The following is an 18653-nucleotide window of genomic DNA, read 5'->3' on the forward strand; positions in this document are numbered from 1 at the left end:
TCTATGTGCAACTGGCTGTGAGACCAGGGCTCAGGGACCGTCTACAAAGTGCAACATTGAAAGAACATCACACACTAATTCGCTTCCATCATCCAACATGAAGAGGAAACAGAGACGGCTCCCCTTCAAAGTAAAAGCTGCTCCTTTTGGACACAGTATCAAAGAAAGTCTACAGTATAACATAGAAAAGACAGAATAAAGTTGTGGTTGTTTTTATATTGTGCAGAAATGAAACTACACTGAGCTCAATTATGTGATAGACATTTCATCCCATGTCAGTTTGGCCTCATCCTGGGCCGGATTATCCAGCACACACTCTGACCACAGGCCCAGGGGCCACGCACAGCTGGGCTCCATCCAAGAGACAGGAAACAAAGAACACAATAATAAAAAGCACCATGTGATCTTCTTACATCTTCAAGTCAAACACAGTAAAAACATGAGCATATTAGTTTCCTGATAAAATGATGTGACAGGTAGAACAGAGCAAAGTGGTGGTGTTACAGCCTTTCTCCCCTCTGCTGCCGAGGCTGTTAGTCTCTCCCAAACTCAGCTACAGGACTTCGAAATGAATGAAAGCAGCAGAAGTGGCTTTACAAATGAAAGAGGAAGAGGAGAAGAAGAGGAGAGGGAGGCCACCCTAACCATCCCTCCAGCTGAAAACATCACACTTCCATTAAAGTTGGTGAGAAAATGTTGAGCAGGATGAGCTGCTGGCTAATCTGGAGGCTGCAGCAGCAGCTCACAGTCACAGTGGATTTCCACTCATGAAAAAGCTCTGGCTGCTTCATTTCTCATCTCATATCAGAGACTTTAATGCTTCACTGAAGCTGTACTGTGATGCTTCCATATTCCAGTGAGGCCTCCATAATGATTTCAGCTGTTCTGTACACACACTGTGTGCCCTGTATGGCTCAAAGTCTCTGCAGCCTGTTTTTATCTGCTATCATCAGATCTTCATCTTCCTCATTCACATCCCTCACACACTCTACAGCCTCATCAGTACTGACTTCATCTTCACTGACTGATGGAGCACAACATGAACCTGTGGAGGCTGAAACACTGTCCTGTCAAACATCTCCCTGTCACCACTCCACTTCTGTCAGCCTTTAAATGAACCCTGCTCAAGTCTGTCACTTCTGTTTGGAGCCAAAAGGAAAAACCTTTGTTCAGTCGTTTGTAAGGACACAAGATTTCTGAAAGCACTCAAACTTCTTCACATTTGTCTTCAGACACATCCTGAACATTTAGGAACTAAAGAAAGTTTCAAACATCAATCAAAGACCTGAAATAAAGAAAAACTACAACAGCCGCAGTCAGTGAACTCACCTCAGAGTCTCCAGTCGACAGTTTGGACTCTCCAGTCCAGCACACAGAAGCTTCACACCTGAATCCTCCAGCTTGAGGTTGTAACTCATGTCCAGCTCTGTCAGATGGGAGGGGTTGGACTTCAGAGCTGAGGCCACAACTTCACAGTGAGACTCTGAGAGTCCACACTGAGTCAGTCTGTGATGTTAGAAAATATAAAATGTGTTATTATAAAAGCAGAAAATCTGCATTATAAACACAGACTGAATGAATATGAAGACAAAACAGAGTGAGGTCATAATCTGATGAATCTGCTCTTCACATCTGTGCTTCAGCTCCTCTTACTGTGTTTGACATGACACAACGATTGAGTCTCTCTCAGACCTGCAGACTTTTAATGAGAATCTTTGTTTGGCTTTAATCTGCAGATGAAGGAGGAAGATGGTGTCACATTTAGGCTTCCATAATGTCCACAGTCTGTCACTGAGATCTGATCCAGAGTCAGAGTGAAGACACACATTTGGACTGTTTCCTGTTTTGACTCCAGAACATTTTGAATGAGTTCAGCTCAGTGAAGAGTTCCAGCTGGAAAGATGATCTCTGTTGCTACCTGCTGTCAGGTACGACTGTTCACGTCCACACGCAGGAAAACCTGCTGACTGTTACCAAACGGAGCAGAAATCTCATCACTGGACAATAATGATGAATGAAGTCAGAGCTGCTGATATCAGATTTGATTTCAGGGGAACTAAACACAGAAATGATTGGCTCATTTTAGCTTTCTGAGCCATTATCTGCTGGTGTGTCGCTAGTTGGCAGAAAATGATTTGTATTCCTGTTCAGGGCTTCAGTGTTTATGAGTCCAGATCCAGGTGACAGCAAGTCAAAATGATGTTACCTGTCTGTGTCCAGCAGCAGCCTGTATTCACTTTGAATATTGTTATAACCTGACATGGATCAGTTTGTCTTTGATTGGTTTGTAAATGTCACTGTTTCCATTGGACCTGAGTGACGGTACAAAGACAGAGAGGGAGAGAAAGGAGAGAGAGGATGGAGACAGCAAAGAGAGAGCAAACACAAACAGTTGAGAGTGGACAGGTGACCAAGGTCAGCAACCAATCAGAGAGCTTCTTTTTGACCCACAGTCACTGATGATGACTGCACATAACCAAGCAGTGTGTTACTCTGATATCAAATGTGGATCCTGCTCTTATCATAATCATCATCAGATGATATTATTGTGTTATTTTGTAGCTGAATATGATGTTTGTGTGATTATCAGTGAAAGAAGCAGTGAGGAGGATGGAGAGAGAGAGAGGACAGAGGGTGAAGTTAAGATAAGATAAGATAAGATAAGATAAGATAAGATAAGATAAGATAAGATAACTCTTTATTGTCATTGCACAGTCATACATAGTACAATAGTACAATGAAATTGGAAAACTGTCCTACGTCGGCACTACATATAACACAACACGACACGATATGACACATCACAACGCAACACAAACAACACAACACAGTATAATAACTTAGTAATAAAAAAGAAGAATAACTGTATGTGTATTGCACACTGTTATTATTGCACATTAATTATTATTGCACCTTGTTATAAATATAAATATTATTATTGTTTTAAACATTGTTACCTCCCCCCTAAAAAAGTCCAGGGAGGTAGCCAATCAGGTCAGCTACTTGCATTGATCAGGGCTATTGCCCTGTTGTAAAAGCTGTCCTTGAGTCTATTTGTCCGGGACCTCAGCAGCCTGAACCTCCTGCCGGACGGCAGCAGCTTAAACACCCGGTGTCCTGGGTGTGTACCGTCTTGTAGGATGCTGCGTGCCCTCTTGAGACAGCGAGTGCTGTTGAGGTCCTTCAGGGAGGGAAGAGGATGTCCAATAATTTTTTGGGCCATATTGATGACCCTCTGGAGTGCCTTTCTGTGTGCTGTGGTGCAGCTGGAGAAACACACACCGATGCAATACGTCAGCACACTTTCAATGGAGCAGCGGTAGAAGACGTTCAGCAGCTCCTTTTTCAGGTCCATTTTTCTGAGGATTCTCAGAAAGTGGAGACGCTGTTGGGCCTTCTTTAAGACCGCGGAGGTGTTAGAGCTCCATTGGAGGTCTGTACCTATGTGCACTCCCAGAAATTTGAAACTGGAGACCCTTTCCACGCACTCCCCGTTGATGCTGACAGGCTGCAGCTCGGACTTCCTCCTTCTGAAGTCAACTACCAGTTCTTTTGTCTTGGTGGTATTAAGGTCCAGGTTGTTATCTACACACCAATCTGACAGCCTCTGAACTTCAGCTCTGTACACCATCTCATCTCCCCCAGAGATGAGCCCCACCACGGTGGTATCATCTGCAAACTTGATGACTGTGTTGTCTGGGTGGGAACTAACACAGTCATGTGTGTACAGAGTGTAGAGTAGGGGACTCAGTACACAGCCTTGTGGAGAGCCGGTGTTGAGGCTGAGGGCTGAGGAAAGATGAGGCCCCACTCTAACTCTCTGTACACGGTCTGAGAGGAAGTCTCTGATCCAGCGGCAGGTGGTAGAAGGAAGTCCGATTTCCAGCAGTTTAACTATTAGTTTGTCCGGGAGTATCGTGTTGAAAGCAGAGCTAAAGTCAACAAAGAGCAGCCTGGCGTAACGGCCCTGCACTTCCAGGTGATGGCATCTTCAGTTGATCTGTTAGCTCTGTATGCAAACTGGAGCGTGGGTGGCAGCCAGGACATGATGTGACGTCGGACCAGTTTCTCAAAGCTCTTCATTATAACAGGTGTTAGAGCAACTGGTCGGTAGTCGTTGAGGCTGCTAATGTTAGTACGCTTTGGCAGTGGGACAATTGTGGCTGACTTTAGGCACGGCGGGATGCAGGACTGGGACAGTGAAGAGTTGAAGATCTTAGTGAAGACCCCAGCCAGCTGGTCTGCACACTCTTTTAGGACCCTTGCGGTTACCCCATCTGGTCCGGCGGCCTTCCTGGGGTTCACTGCCCTCAGTGTGCGCCTCACCTCATATTCCTGCACTATGAGGCTTGGGCTGCTGCTGCTGTCCGATGTTTTTGCTGCTGCTGCCTCTGGTCCCTTCACCTCAAAGCGTGCGAAGAAGTGGTTCAGCTCCTCCGCAAGCTCCGCATTACCCTCAGTCAACATGGTATTGCAAGGTTTGTAGTTGGTTAAGTGCTGAACTCCCTGCCATACCTGTCGTGAGTTGTTGGTGCTGAAGTGGTCTTCGATCTTTCTCTTGTACGCTGCCTTGGCCTCTCTGATGCCTCTTTTCAACTCAGATCTGGCTACACTGTACTGCATACCATCACCGGATCTAAAAGCGGCGTCACGTTGCTTCAGCAGGACCTGGACCTCTTTAGTCATCCAGGGTTTCTGGTTGGAATACACCCAGAGACGTTTGTCCACAGTGACACTGTTGACACAGAAATTAATATATGAGAGCACTGATGTTGTGTGCTCTTCAAGGTCCTGATGTTCGAACACGCTCCAGTCCGTGTTTTCAAAACAGTCCTGCAGCTGATGTGATGCACCTTCTGGCCAGGTTTTCACAGTTTTTGTGACTGGGGGGGCTCTTCTCCTAATGGGAGTGTATGCAGGGATCAGCAGCATGGACATGTGGTCTGACAAACCTAGATGTGGTAGAGGGGTTGCTCTGTAGCCTTTTTGGATGTTGCTGTAGGCTTTATCCAGTGTGTTTTTCCCCCTCGTTGCACATGTAATATGCTGTTCAAATCTGGGGAATACTGACCTTAAATCAGCATGGTTGAAGTCCCCAGCTATAATGTGCACTGCGTTTGGATGGGAGTTCTGCTGGTTGCTTATTGTCTTGTGCAGCTCCTCCATGGCCGAGTTAGCATTAGCATCGGGTGGTACGTACACGGCCGTTACCATGACAACAGTAAACTCGCGAGGTATGTAGACGGGTCTGCACTTCACAGTCAAATATTCCAAATCCGGGGAACAATGGCTGTCTACAGTCTTTGTATTTTTGCACCAGCTGTCATTGGTGTAGATGCATAAACCCCCTCCTTTGATCTTACCGGAGTGGCCGTTCCTGTCGTGACGGTGGACCGTGTGGCCTGCTAGCTCAATAGCCGAGTCAGGAATTGATGGCTGCAGCCAAGTCTCTGTGAGTAATATTATGCTGCTGTCCCGTACACACTTGTTGACTGCAATCTGTAATCTCAGTTCGTCGATTTTGTTGGTTATGGACCTGACGTTGGAGAGGAAAATACTCGGAAGCGGTGGCTTAAATGGCTGTTTCTTTAGCCGAGCTAGTGGGCCCACCCTGCAGCCACGCTTGTACCTCCTTTGTTTACGTTTCCTCTTTGTCTTGCCGCTGGGAAGAACCAACCACGGAGACTCTGGAGCTCTTATTATGTCCTCCGGAATGCCGTGAAAGTGGTGGTAGTCCGTTGTAATGCTCCTTGCACAGCGTAATCCCAAACTCAGAAGGTCCTGACGACTGTAAGTGGACTCTACTCAATTTATAATAATAAAAAACACACACATCCACACAGATACACGTAGAAAAAGTAAAAAACAAAACACCGAACGTGAGGAGCAGTGAGCCGCTGCGTCTGTGCGCGCCGCCATCTTGCATCATGTTGTAGTTAGAAACACTAAAAGGATTTTTCATAGATTTCATGGATGATTTGAGTGATTTCCAGCAGGACACTTAAACATGTCAGTGGACGTCCTAAAGAACATATTCACTGATATGAAACGTGTCATTGAACAGGATTAATATCAGTGGAAACATGGTGGAAACAGCTGTGACTGCATGGATGTGAAACACTTCAAATCTGTTCTCCACTCTTGGATTTGGGATCCATGGAGCTGCTGCTGAGTCTGTACAATAAAGGAATGGTGTGGAAGGTTGCAGCGTATGGACACAAACACTTTGTGGTTACAATCTGATTTTATTTTCAAAATTAAACTTCTAACCAACACTGATCAATGATGTTAATCACCACATCTGGACTCACCGAGCCTTTCTGCAGTTCCTCACAGCTGGAATCAGTCTCTGTCGTCCCCGCTCTGATGTTTTGTACTTCTGCAGGTACAACTCATCCAGAACCTCCTCTGACATCTGCAGCATGAAGGCCAGAGCTGAGCACTGGATCTCAGAGAGTTCCTTCTTTGATCTGTTCTCTGACTTCAGGAACTCTTGGATCTCCTGAAATAATGAGAGGTGGTTCATCTCCATCAGACAGTGGAAGATGTTGATTCTTCTTTCAGGAGAGATTTTATCACTGTTTATCTCCTTCAGGTTGTTGATGACTCTCTGGATGGTTCCTGGACTGATCTCTGTCTGACCCAGCAGACCTACTAAGAGTCTCTGGTTGGACTCCAGACAGAGGCCATGAAGGAAGCGAACAAACAGGTCCAGGTGGCCGTTTTTACTCTGGAGGGATTTCTCCATGACTATCCTCAGAAATATATCAAGATCTTTGTTATCAAAAACACTGGAAGTCATCTTCATTAATGATTTTGATTTTAGAAACATCTTCAGCACCTCTGTTTTCCTGTTGGTGAGACAGTGGAACATGTAGACAGCAGCCAGAAACTCCTGAATGCTCAGATGAACAAAGCAGTAGACTGGTTTCTGGAAGATCACACACTCTCTTTTGAAGATCTCTGTACAAACTCCTGAGTACACCGAGGCCTCTGTCACATCCAGACCACACTGCTCCAGGTCTTCTTGGTAGAACATGATGTTTCCTTTCTCCAGATGTTCAAACGCCAGCCTGCCCAGCTTCAGAAGAACTTCCCTGTCAGACTCCGTCAGCTCCTGTGGACTCGTCTCATGTCTCTCATGGTACTTGTTCTTCTTCCTCTTTGTCTGAACCAGCAGGAAGTGTGAGTACATGTCAGTCAGGGTCTTGGGCAGCTCTCCTCTCTGCTCTGTAGTCAACATGTGCTCCAGAACTGTAGCAGTGATCCAGCAGAAGACTGGGATACTACACATGATGTGGAGGCTCCTGGATGTCTTCATGTGGGAGATGATTCTGCTGGACAGCTCTTCATCACTGAATCTCCTCCTGAAGTACTCCTCCTTCTGAGCGTCAGTGAAGCCTCGTACTTCTGTTAGCCTGTCAACACATGTAGGAGGGATCTGATTGGCTGCTGCAGGTCGGGAAGTTATCCAGACGAGAGCCGAGGGAAGCAGATTCCCCTGGATGAGGTTTGTCAGGAGCTGGCTGACTGATGACTTCTGTGTGACATCAGACAGCAGCTTCCTGTTGGTGAAATCCAATGAAAGTCTGCTTTCATCCAGGCCGTCAAAGATGAACAAAAGCTGAGAGACAGCCAGCTTCTCTGCTGTGACCTTCTGTAATGTTGGATGGAAAACATGGAGCAGCTCCAGAAGACTGTACTGCTCATCTCTGATCAGGTTCAGCTCCCTGAATGAAAACAGAACCACCACACTGACATGTTGGTTCTCCAAGCCCTCTGCCCAGTCCAGAGTGAACTTCTGCACTGAGAAGGTTTTTCCAACACCAGCCACGCCGTTGGTCAGAACCACTCTGATGGGTCTCTGTTGGTCAGGTAAGGCATTAAAGATGTCCTGGCACCTGATTGGAGCGTCATGGAGGGCGTCCATCTTGGAAGCTGTGTCCAGCTGCTTCACCTCATGTTGGGTATGAACCTCTTCACTCTGTCCCTCTGTGATGTAGAGCTCAGTGTAGATCTTGTTGAGGAGGGTTGTACTTCCTGCTTCATCACTTCCTTCAGTCACACGTTCACATCTCCTCCTCAGACTGATCTTATGTTCATCTAAAACCTCCTGCAGACCAACATCTGCTGAAAGAAAGAAAAACAATGAGACTAAAGAGAAAGAAAACTCTTCAATGTCTGAACAACACAAGAAGTCCAGTTTTCAGAAATGAGTCCATCAGCAGACAGATGTTCAGTCTTACTTTGTACACAGCTGCTCTGACTGGCTGTCTGCAGTCCAGCTCTGCTTCTGGATCTTTCTCCACACTGGGGACAGGAGGAGTCTCCTGATGAAGCAGACTGGTCCCAGTATGAGGAGATGCACTGTCTGCAGAACCAGTGTCCACAGCTGGTAGAGACTGGATCCTTCAGGACGCCCTGACACAAAGCACAGCAGGACAGCTGCTCCTCCTCACAAACACCACTCCTCTTCCTCTTTCTCCCTCTGTGAACACATTTCTTTAACACTAAAAACATTTAATTAATTAATTTAATTATGCAAATTCTCATGACAATTGATCAGTGGTTGTTGATCAATGGTCATGAGAATTTGCATAATTAAGATTAAGGAACTGACCTCCCAGCCCATTGTTCCTTCAGTGGGCTGGTTTCAGTCATTATGCAAACGTACTGTTTATAAGATTGAAACCTGCAGTCAGCTGAGACTGAAGACGTCACCTGGATGATGACGAAACATTTCTCACACAAAACGCTACGTCCAGATGAACAGAATCAACTTTTGGAGAAAGTTGAATCAGTATTTCAGCTTTAAGAGGGTATTTTAACACAAACATCAGTCCTTCTACTTAAGTATGTTTGACACTTTGTTTACGCCTAAATTAACTTTACTGTTAACGAGTTTTCATGTTTCTGTAATCCACCAGTGTGCTCATGCTTTTTCAATTGAAAACATATTTTCAATGATCAAATATAATTATTTTTGTTATTTGTGGATTTTAAATGTCCTTGACAGAGACAGATGATAATCAATATCCTGCACTGTGGTCTCAGGTTTGGTCGAGCTAGCGCAAAGAATGGCTGGCTATGTTGGACTTCCTCCTGGGATCTACACTAAGAAGTGAGTCCAACATTAGCAGGGTCTCTTTCCTTTATCTGGATTCACTTTAGCATTCACAGTCACGTGAAGCTTGTTATTAACTTGATAAGTCAACCCAGGGTTTCAGCTGAGCGTTCACATGAAACACATGGTGTTGGCAGCATCTGATCAATCATATTCATGGAGACGTGTATCAGCAACAGAGCAGCTGAGTTTGCAGAAGGAAGTCAAACTAAACCATAGGAACAATATGAGGAGATTACACACATAATAAAATACTAGCAGTAACACAGCTGCTGCAGACAAATCAGTCGTGTGATCGTGTGTGAGAGGAGAAGGACTGTAAAGGAGTTTGCTATTAAAAGCTCTGTATGAAAGTGGGAGCATTTGAAGGGCTTTAAAAAGGCCAATATAAAATAAAAGGCAGCAAAATTGCTGACTGTGAAAGTCACCAGACTTATCAGACCTCTGTGATTAAGACCTGTAAGAACACCTATTTGTACTTGTTGGCATTATATCAAATACACACGAATATTAAGCCTTTGTTTGAAATCTGGTTGAATTTGTTACTTTCAGACTGTGAAACATCACAGAGGCTGCAGCTGCAGATCTTTTTTTCACCTGGAAATTTACTTTAAATGTTAGATGGAAAATGTATTGCTCAGTTTAACCAGAGTAAGAACAATAATCCATAAACCTTCATAAAGACAAACATCTCCCCAGAACATTGAGCTGCTGAAGTGTCACTGAAGGGAAAAACTATTTGTCCTCCTCCATCCAGCAACACCTGAAACACCTGAGTGGAAGCTCCTCTCTACACTGTGTTTGAAGCAAAGCACAAAGGAGACACCTGCTGGAGCAGCTGGAGTCCTACAGACACTCAGCCTCTTCACTACACAAACACCTCCTACAACATCCACTCTTTCCACTCTGACTGCTGTGTTTGTGGAAACACTCCAACACACACCGCTTCACATACCAACATAGAAATGTGTGTGAAAAAGAGCTGAGCTGATATTAAACATGAGGATTTATTCAAATATACAGAGTCAGGAACAACATCTAGACACACATTACCTCTCAGCACTAGAAGAACATCCTTTAAAGTTTATATCAATATCCTTCGACTTGTTGCTCTTTAAGGAAACACAGCTGGGTTCAGGTCCAGGAGATTCTGGCCTCTTATTGATCCTAAAAGAAAAACAATAAATGTAACAGCTTCATGAGATAGGAAGGAAAAACTGGAAATATTAAATTAAAGACATGATGAACAATCTCATAAAAATAATGTACTTACTCTTTGTCACATAACAGTCTTTTGTTAAAGTTTACAATAATACTCTTCGACTCGTTGCTCTTCAAGGAAACACAGCTGGGTTCAGGTCCAGTTTCTGGATTAGTTTTAGGGTTATGTCCAGCTGAGCCTGGTACGCCCCACAGCTCTGGGCTTTAAAACAACACACACAGAGGTATGAGTGTGAATAATGATGGAGCAGTGATGTGAGTGCTGAGCTGTGACATGGAGAAGAGTCATGGACAGTTAGAGATGGTCATCTCACCTCTGAGCTTTGGTCTGGCTCTCATGTTCCCCACACAGAGTGCTTTTAGAGGGAGGGACTCCCTCCTCTCTGTCCTCACACTGATCCATGCTGCTGAAAACATCCAGATGAACAGAATCAACTTTTTGGGGATTTACTGGATGATTGAGCATCAAGACACTTTTTAATATTTTACTAATTTCTGAAGCTTTTTACCAACTTTGTTCAAATTGGTCTGCTGTCATTTTATTGTTGACAAAAAGAGATTTTGAGTTTGACTGTTGACGTTTCCATGTGGGACTGTTGCTGCAACACCAGGATGTTACTACAGAATACACTTTATATTGTGAGCACTTGGATGTTAGTCCAGTGGTCCTAAACTGACACACCTGCACCTGGATTAATTCTGACCAGATTTGATCCCAACAGTGTTTCATACTTAATACATCAGACACAAACTCTGCAGCTGTCATTGTGTGCAGTGTGTGCAGCAGGACACCGTGTCCTATGAGTGTTATACTACAATAAACAGAGCCTGACCGCGGGCATAAAGAGGGCAAAAACCCACTTATGCTCTAAAGATGAAGTTCTATTTCTCTTCAAATGACCCTCAGAGCATGTGGAGGGTCATTAAACGCATCACAGATTACCTCAAGAACAACAGGCTGAAGAACATAAAAACAATTGCAGAGTTTCTGTCTGATGGTTTGAACATGAAACAGGAATTATTGAGCAAAAACGGCCAGTTTACTAACTCTGTGGAATTTATGATCTAGCATCAGCGCGTTCACCTACAATACACGAATGAATATCACCAGTTAAACTGAAAAAGGAAAAAACATGCATACAAGTACGACAGCAGACTAGGGGTGGGTTTTGATTATCGATTTATCGATTAAAATCGATTCTAGCTTGGATAACGTGATATCGATTCATTAAAATCAATTTTTTAATATAAATTTATTTTGGCCAAAACGCCAGAATCTCAGGTTAAACCTCCCAAAATTTCAAAAACCACCAAACAGCTAAAACAGTCAATGAGAGCAGGAACACGGATTCTGCACAAAGACGTAAACACAAAGCGCAGAGCCGCCAACGCATCAGAATCAGTGAGATGTTACTTTCTCACCTGACTGCACGGACACGAGCTGAAAGCCGACAGCTCGCTGATTCTGATGTTTTGGCGGGTCCGCGCTTTGTGTTTACGCCCTTTTTGCGCTGATTCTGAAGCTGCAGGTTTTATCTCTCTCCAAACAATATTGAGGAAACCAGCAGCAAAAGAAGATCCAAACTACGCTTCACATAAACATCGTCATGAATTCCCTCTCGATAAAATCATACTTCATCCACAGCTCTCTCTCTCTCTGTACTTCAAGGACAGTTTCCCGTCTAAAAATCTGTTTACTGCATTATTCGGTTGCTTGTTATGCACAAGTCTACCGTTCTTACAGCCTGTCGGCCGCTGTTTTTTTTTCCTTTCACTTAATTCCGAAAAGAAAACCTAATTTCTGCTGTTCAATACTGAACAAATTTAAACGTTTTAAAATTATGCAAAATGCAAAACGCTCAGCTGTATCTCTAATAAAACCGCAGCAAAACAATCAGAGAGAATCCATGACGATGTTTATGTGAAGTGTAGTTTGGATCTTGTTTTTCTGCTGGTTTACTCAATATTGTTTTGAGAGAGATAAAACCTGCAGCTTCAGAATCAGCGCAAAAAGGGCGTAAACACAAAGCGCGGACCCGCCAAAACATCAGAATCAGCGAGCTGTCGGCTTTCAGCTCGTGTCCGTGCAGTCAGGTGAGAAAGTCACATCTCACTGATTCTGATGTGTTGGCGGCTCCGCGCTGTTTGGTGGTTGTTGAAATTTTGGGAGGTTTAACCTGAGATTCTGGCGTTTCGGGCAAAATAAATTTATATTAAAAAATTGATTCAGGATTTTAATGAATCGATATCACGTTATCCAAGCGAGAATCGATTTTAATCGATAAATCGATTATCAAAACCCACCCCTACTACTAAATCAAGGGTAGCCTGAACTTAAAGTCACACTGAACACAGCAAGTGTCCCTCCTCTCAGATACAAAATCTGCCTTTAAAAGTTAACAATAATGAAATCAGCAGTTCTGATTCTATAATTTGTAGTCTCACACACCACTTGTGCATTTTTGTTGTTTTGATTTACATATGTTGATATTCTGCTGTAAAGAACTAATGAGAACATTTTATAAAAGCTTTGAGTTTCCATCAGGATCCTGTAGAAACAGCTTCCATGTCAAAGATCAATATTCTGAATTCTGTTTAGAAAGAAAAAGATTTCTAGAAAATTCTCTAAAGAATTCAACATCTGTTTTGTTTTCTACTATTTTTTTTAAGTCACTCTAGCACAGATTTCTTTAGTCACATGTCTTTCTGTGTCTTCCATACAAACATTAAACGTGCAAAGACTCAACACAGCAACACTGAAAGCATTTGATTGTAAATTTCATTCAAATCAAACTTCAAATCATTCAAATCTGAAATCTCTTTTTCTCTCTGAAACAAAGTGAAACTCTGTCAAAGGTTTCTGTAAGTAAGTGACGGAAGTGACGGGTAAGGTAAGCGACCCATGTTGTAGGTGACGTCAGACGCCGGAGATTTGGCGGAAAAAAACAAAGCGAATGGTAGCGTAGAGTTTAACAAAGTTTCCTTAAGCTTCAGTACTGCCAAATAAACTAACCAACTGTCATATAACTAACAACATCTGTCTTATCATCTCTAACACCCTGGAGGACAACGGGGAGAGTTTAGACGCTCTCCAAGAATACATCGACCGCTGCTTCCAAGATTTAGTAATGAAGAAGGCCCAGAGTGCATGTTCCCCGGCCAAAACCGAGACGCCGTCATCGAAGAGATGTCGTCCGGCAGACTCCCCCGGCACAACATCGCCTGCCGGCAAAGACATCGCAGATATCCTGGAGTCAATCGACAAGCGATTGTCCAGTTTCGATGCGAGGCTGTCCCTGGTGGAGATTCTACACCGGGAATTTAAATCTCTGAGAGAATCCCTGGAATTCAGCCAGCAGCAGGTGGAAACGCTTGCCGCTGAAAATGCCACGCTACGGGAGTCGGTCAAATCTCTCGCCGATAACGTGACCCAGCTAAACACTGAAAATAAAAAAATAAAAGAGTCCGTTATCGATCTACAAGCCCGTAGCATGAGAGACAATCTTGTTTTTTCTGGTATTCCAGAATCTACCGGAGAGGACGCGGAGGCAACGGTGAAAAGCTTCATTAAAATCCACCTGAAGCTGCCGGAGGACACCGTAAAGAACATCGCTTTCGATAGAGTGCATCGCTTGGGGGGCGTGAGGTCGCGGACCGGGAGACCACGTCCTATTGTGGCCAAATTTGGTCAATTTAAACAGAAGGAACAGGTGAAGAGTCGCGGCAGGGAACTGAAAGGAACGGACTTCAGCGTGAACGACCAGTTCCCTAAAGAAATCCTGGAACGACGCAAGGTCCTGTTCCCAGTCCGACGTAGCTTCATGCAGAAAGGCTCCCGCGCTGTCATCGCCGTGGACCGGCTCTACGTGGACGGACAGCTCTACCGCGACCCCGGCACCACACCGTGGTTATACTGACTGCACTCCAGATAAGAACCCGCTACACTCTTTTCTTATTCATTCACACTTTCTCCTTTAACATGGGTTTAACCTAGTAATATCAGTATGATGTCATAGCAGATATAACACCGTCACCCTCCGTCATTACTTTAATTGGAATGTTTCCGTTTCTTTTCTTTTTTTTGTTGTCGCTCACACTTTATGTGGTTTCTTTCTTTCTCTTGTCTTTCACTGCTGTGATCACCTACTTCCCCACTCACCTACAAACAACACCCTCTATTTCTCCATATATTCGCACCACGATCACGCAAACACACACGCTCAACGGCAGCACATTTACAACAGCCTCACAGCAAGCACAGACTTACAGGACACATACGCAAGCCACGCTTGTTCATATTAGTGAATAGTCACACACATAGTCAGACTTATGGAGCCTATCACCACACTTTTTTCTCTTTCTATTTACAAACAAGTGATGTTTCCACATTTTCTCCACCCATCTAAACGGAACACCCAGCTTACATCATTAGACATACACACACAATTATGGGCATGCTGAGGTTTGTCACATGGAATGTAAATGGGGCTGGCACCAGAGGAAAGAGGTTAAAGATATTTAACCAGCTTAAAAAACTACAGGCAGATGTTGTTTTATTACAAGAAACTCACAGACCTGTTACAGGTTTAAACGAACTTAAAACACCTGAGTTTCCTAATGTGTTTGCAGCTTGCTATAATTCTAGACAAAGAGGAGTAGCAATTTTAATACATAAAAATGTTAATTTTACAGTACTTGATACAGTTATAGATCCAGAGGGTAGATTTCTAATTATTAAACTATCAATATTGAACAAAAAACTATGTATTGTAAGTATATATGGTCCAAATGTTGATGAACCCTCATTCTTCCACGGATTTTTTAGTGCACTCTCTGAACACCTTGATTGCACACTCATTCTTGGAGGCGACCTCAACCTTGGACTAAATGAAGAAATGGATAGGCTCAACACAACAGGAACTCAGCGCAATTGGCAATCCACAAATATAATCAAACAGTATATGAGCGACTATGGCCTTTGCGATGCATGGCGCTCCCTTCACCCCAACAGTAAGGAATATACTTTCTTCTCACATGTTCATCACTCCTACTCTCGTCTGGATTATTTTTTGGTTAGCAGCTCACTGCTGAGTGACATTTCAGACACTGAGATTCACCCTATAGCTGTCAGCGATCATGCTCCTGTATCTTTAACACTAATACACAAGAATAATACTACGCCAAGTAAAAACTGGAGATTTAACACATCACAACTTAAAGATGAAGACTTTATTAAATATTTTAAAAAGGAATGGACTTCATATTTAGACTTTAATGACACTCCCGGAACATCTGCTTCTGTTCTATGGGAAGCAGGAAAAGCTGTGATGAGAGGTAAAATAATTTCTTTCTCATCACACAAAAAGAAAGAAGAAAACAAAAATATTCAGGAATTAGAAAAAACCATCAAATCCTTAGAAGAAGCCTACGCGTTCCACCAAGATCAAGAAATAATGAACAAAATATGCAAAACAAAACTAGAATTAAATGAAATTATTAATAGAAAAACACAATTCCTTGTACAAAGACTTCGCTTGCAGAATTTTGAACACAGTAACAAACCAGGTCGATTTCTAGCAAACCAGTTAAAAATAAATAAAGAAAAAACAACTATATGTGCTACTAAAGATTTATCAGGGAACACAATATATGACCCTGGAAGAATAAACAAGATTTTTAGGGATTTCTATGAAACTTTATATTCACCACAAATAAACCCGTCTAAAAATGAAATTGATTTGTTTCTTGACAACGTAACTCTTCCAAAATTACTAGACAGTCAAGCAATGGCACTGGATTCGCCACTGACGCCAGGTGAACTCCAGGAAGCCCTGATAAGTATGCCCATTAATAAAGCTCCAGGTCCAGACGGCTTTCCTGCAGAATTCTACAAAGAATTCTGGACAATTTTGGCACCAGTATTCCATGGAATGTTGCAGGAAATCAAGAAAAATGGCAGACCACCACCAAATATGAATTCTGCTAACATTAGTCTCCTGCTAAAACCAGGAAAAGACCCTTTATTTCCCTCAAGTTATCGTCCAATATCCCTTATAAATGTAGACCTTAAAATAATCTGCAAAGCTCTCTCAAAGAGATTAGAGAAAATAACCCCCCTCTTAATTCATCCTGACCAAACTGGTTTCATAAAAGGTCGGCACTCCTCAACAAACACTCGTAGATTACTTAATTTAATAGACTACTCATACAATAAAAACATTGAAACCATAATATTATCTCTAGATGCAGAAAAAGCATTTGACAGAGTTAACTGGAAATTTTTATTTGCAACTTTACACAAATTTGGTTTTGGAAACTCTTTCATAAATTGGATAAGAATATTATACAATTCCCCAACAGCTCGTATCAGAACAAATGACCAGACATCCTCCAGCTTTTGTCTCCTGAGGGGCACCAGACAGGGATGCCCACTCTCCCCTTCACTTTTTGCAATTTTTATCAAACCTCTAGCAGCAGCACTTAGACAGGCTACAACAATTAAGGGCATAAAATGTAATAACGTAGAACATAAAATCAGTCTCTATGCGGATGATGTGTTGCTTTTTCTGCAAAACTCACAAATCAACCTCTCTGAGGTAATTACTCTAATAAACTGGTTTTCAAGAGTTTCAGATTATTCAATTAACTGGCCAAAATCTACAGTTCTTCCCATTAACTGCTCCTTCCACAATTCATCTTCTGCCCCACTACAATCTGGAAATATTAAATATTTAGGTATTATTGTTTCTCCTAAGCTTTCAGACTTAATTAAATTAAACCACATCCCACTTCTAAAGAAAGTAGAAGGCGATCTGACTAGATGGAAATCTCTACCCATATCACTCATGGGAAGGGTCGCCACTATAAAAATGATGATCTTGCCAAAAATAAATTACTTATTTTTAATGATCCCTAACAAACCATCACAAGATTGGTTCAGATCTCTGGATTCACATATTTCTAAATTCCTTTGGAAAGATAAACCCCCGCGCATCAGCTTAAAAACGCTACAAAGAACCAAGGATAGAGGAGGACTAGATCTGCCTAATTTTCACCAATACTTCTTAGCCAACAGGCTTCAGTTCATCTCAGAATGGTTAAAATGTACCCTCTTAGATGAGCCCTGGCTAGATGTTGAACAGGCACTATGCAATGATCTAGAGATTTCAGACCTACCATTTATTAGCTCAAACATCAAAAGACATGAATGCTTCAAAAGCATCAACATCAGCTTTTCTCTGACAGCATGGTGGGAGTTTCTAAAAATAACGGAGTCTTCATTAATCCCATGCAAACGTACACCTATCTGGAATAACCCTGACATATTACAAAACAAAAATATGATTAATTTCCCAGAATGGAGTTGTAAAGGAAGTGTGGTTCAATTTCTTACTCTTAAATCCCCCAAACTATTATCTAAAATATACAGAACACTTTCTAAAATAGATGAATCAATATCCCTTCCTATTGCAAAGTGGGAAGCAGATTTATCAGTCAGCTTAGACCAAAACGTCTGGTCTCAGATTTGCTTAAAAACCTTTAAATTGATTAAAAATCCCAATCTGCAATTAATACAATACAAAATACTGCATAGAGTGCACTATACAGGTCATCGAATGTTTAAGATGGGCTTTACATCCGCCAACAACTGCTCACACTGTCAAGGCAATACACCAGACAGTTACATCCACGCTCTTTGGTTCTGTCCACCAGTGCAGAAGTTTTGGCACGAGATATGTGAGGACTTATCAAAGTGTCTGAAATGTAAAATTCCAACCTCCCCTTTAGTATGCTTGTTGGGAAATTTGGATGATGTCACTACAGAAATTAATACAGTCCACATGGTTTTTATTGCCCTATGCATCGCCAAGAAAACGGTCCTCATGAACTGGAAAAATAAAAATAATCTTAATTCTAGCCAATACAGAAACTATTTAATAGATCACATTAGTCTCGATATAGCCTCTGCCACCACATTAGATCAATCCCTCTGGGCTCCTTTGATCGGCTCCATCACCTAGCGGGGGTGGGGGGTCGTGGTTTGGTCCCGCCTTGGCTATTGTGGTTGATGTGGAGGTTGGGATGGGCTTAGGGCACCTGGAGGACCCCTAGAGACGTTATCCCTGGAGGGCTTAACCCGGGGGTTGTGTTCATAACCTGGTTAGTGGCTCTGGTCGCTCTCAGAGGTTGTTCTCCTCGTGGCCGCGTGCAGCGGGGCTGGAGGATGGTCTGTGCTGGCGGACGTAGGTTACTGGCCTGGTGGCCTGGCTGCCCCTGAGTGGATCCGGGGCGGGCGTGGGGGTTTGGG

At 43.0% G+C, this 18653-nt stretch overlaps 2 protein-coding genes across 2 annotated transcripts in view; both read right to left on the minus strand.

Moving 5' to 3' along the window:
• Positions 1 to 18653, minus strand: part of LOC148105817 (protein NLRC3-like) — a 261895-nt gene that overhangs the window by 3162 nt on the left and 240080 nt on the right. The gene's annotated exons all lie outside the window — the stretch shown is intronic.
• LOC148105818 (protein NLRC3-like) lies at positions 2249 to 7951 on the minus strand. The gene is made up of 2 exons (XM_087838992.1): positions 6312 to 7951; positions 2249 to 2312 (listed from the first exon to the last, which is right to left on the minus strand). Exons 1-2 carry the CDS (start codon positions 7928 to 7930, stop codon positions 2249 to 2251), a joined length of 1683 nt encoding a protein of 560 aa, XP_087695118.1. The 5' UTR covers positions 7931 to 7951.

Source organism: Neolamprologus brichardi, chromosome 3, assembly GCF_056152115.1.
Source record: "Neolamprologus brichardi isolate AB-2024 chromosome 3, ASM5615211v1, whole genome shotgun sequence".
Taxonomy (NCBI): Eukaryota; Metazoa; Chordata; class Actinopteri; order Cichliformes; family Cichlidae; genus Neolamprologus; species Neolamprologus brichardi.

Bases quoted from the DNA above. Each gene is read 5' to 3' on its own strand.
- LOC148105818 (XM_087838992.1), bottom strand. From the start codon at position 7,930: ATGGACGCCCTCCATGACGCTCCAATCAGGTGCCAGGACATCTTTAAT. The intron at 2,313-6,311 runs GTGAGTCCAGAT...ACCGTCACTCAG, and splicing joins AGGAACTGCAGAAAGGCTCG to GTCCAATGGAAACAGTGACA.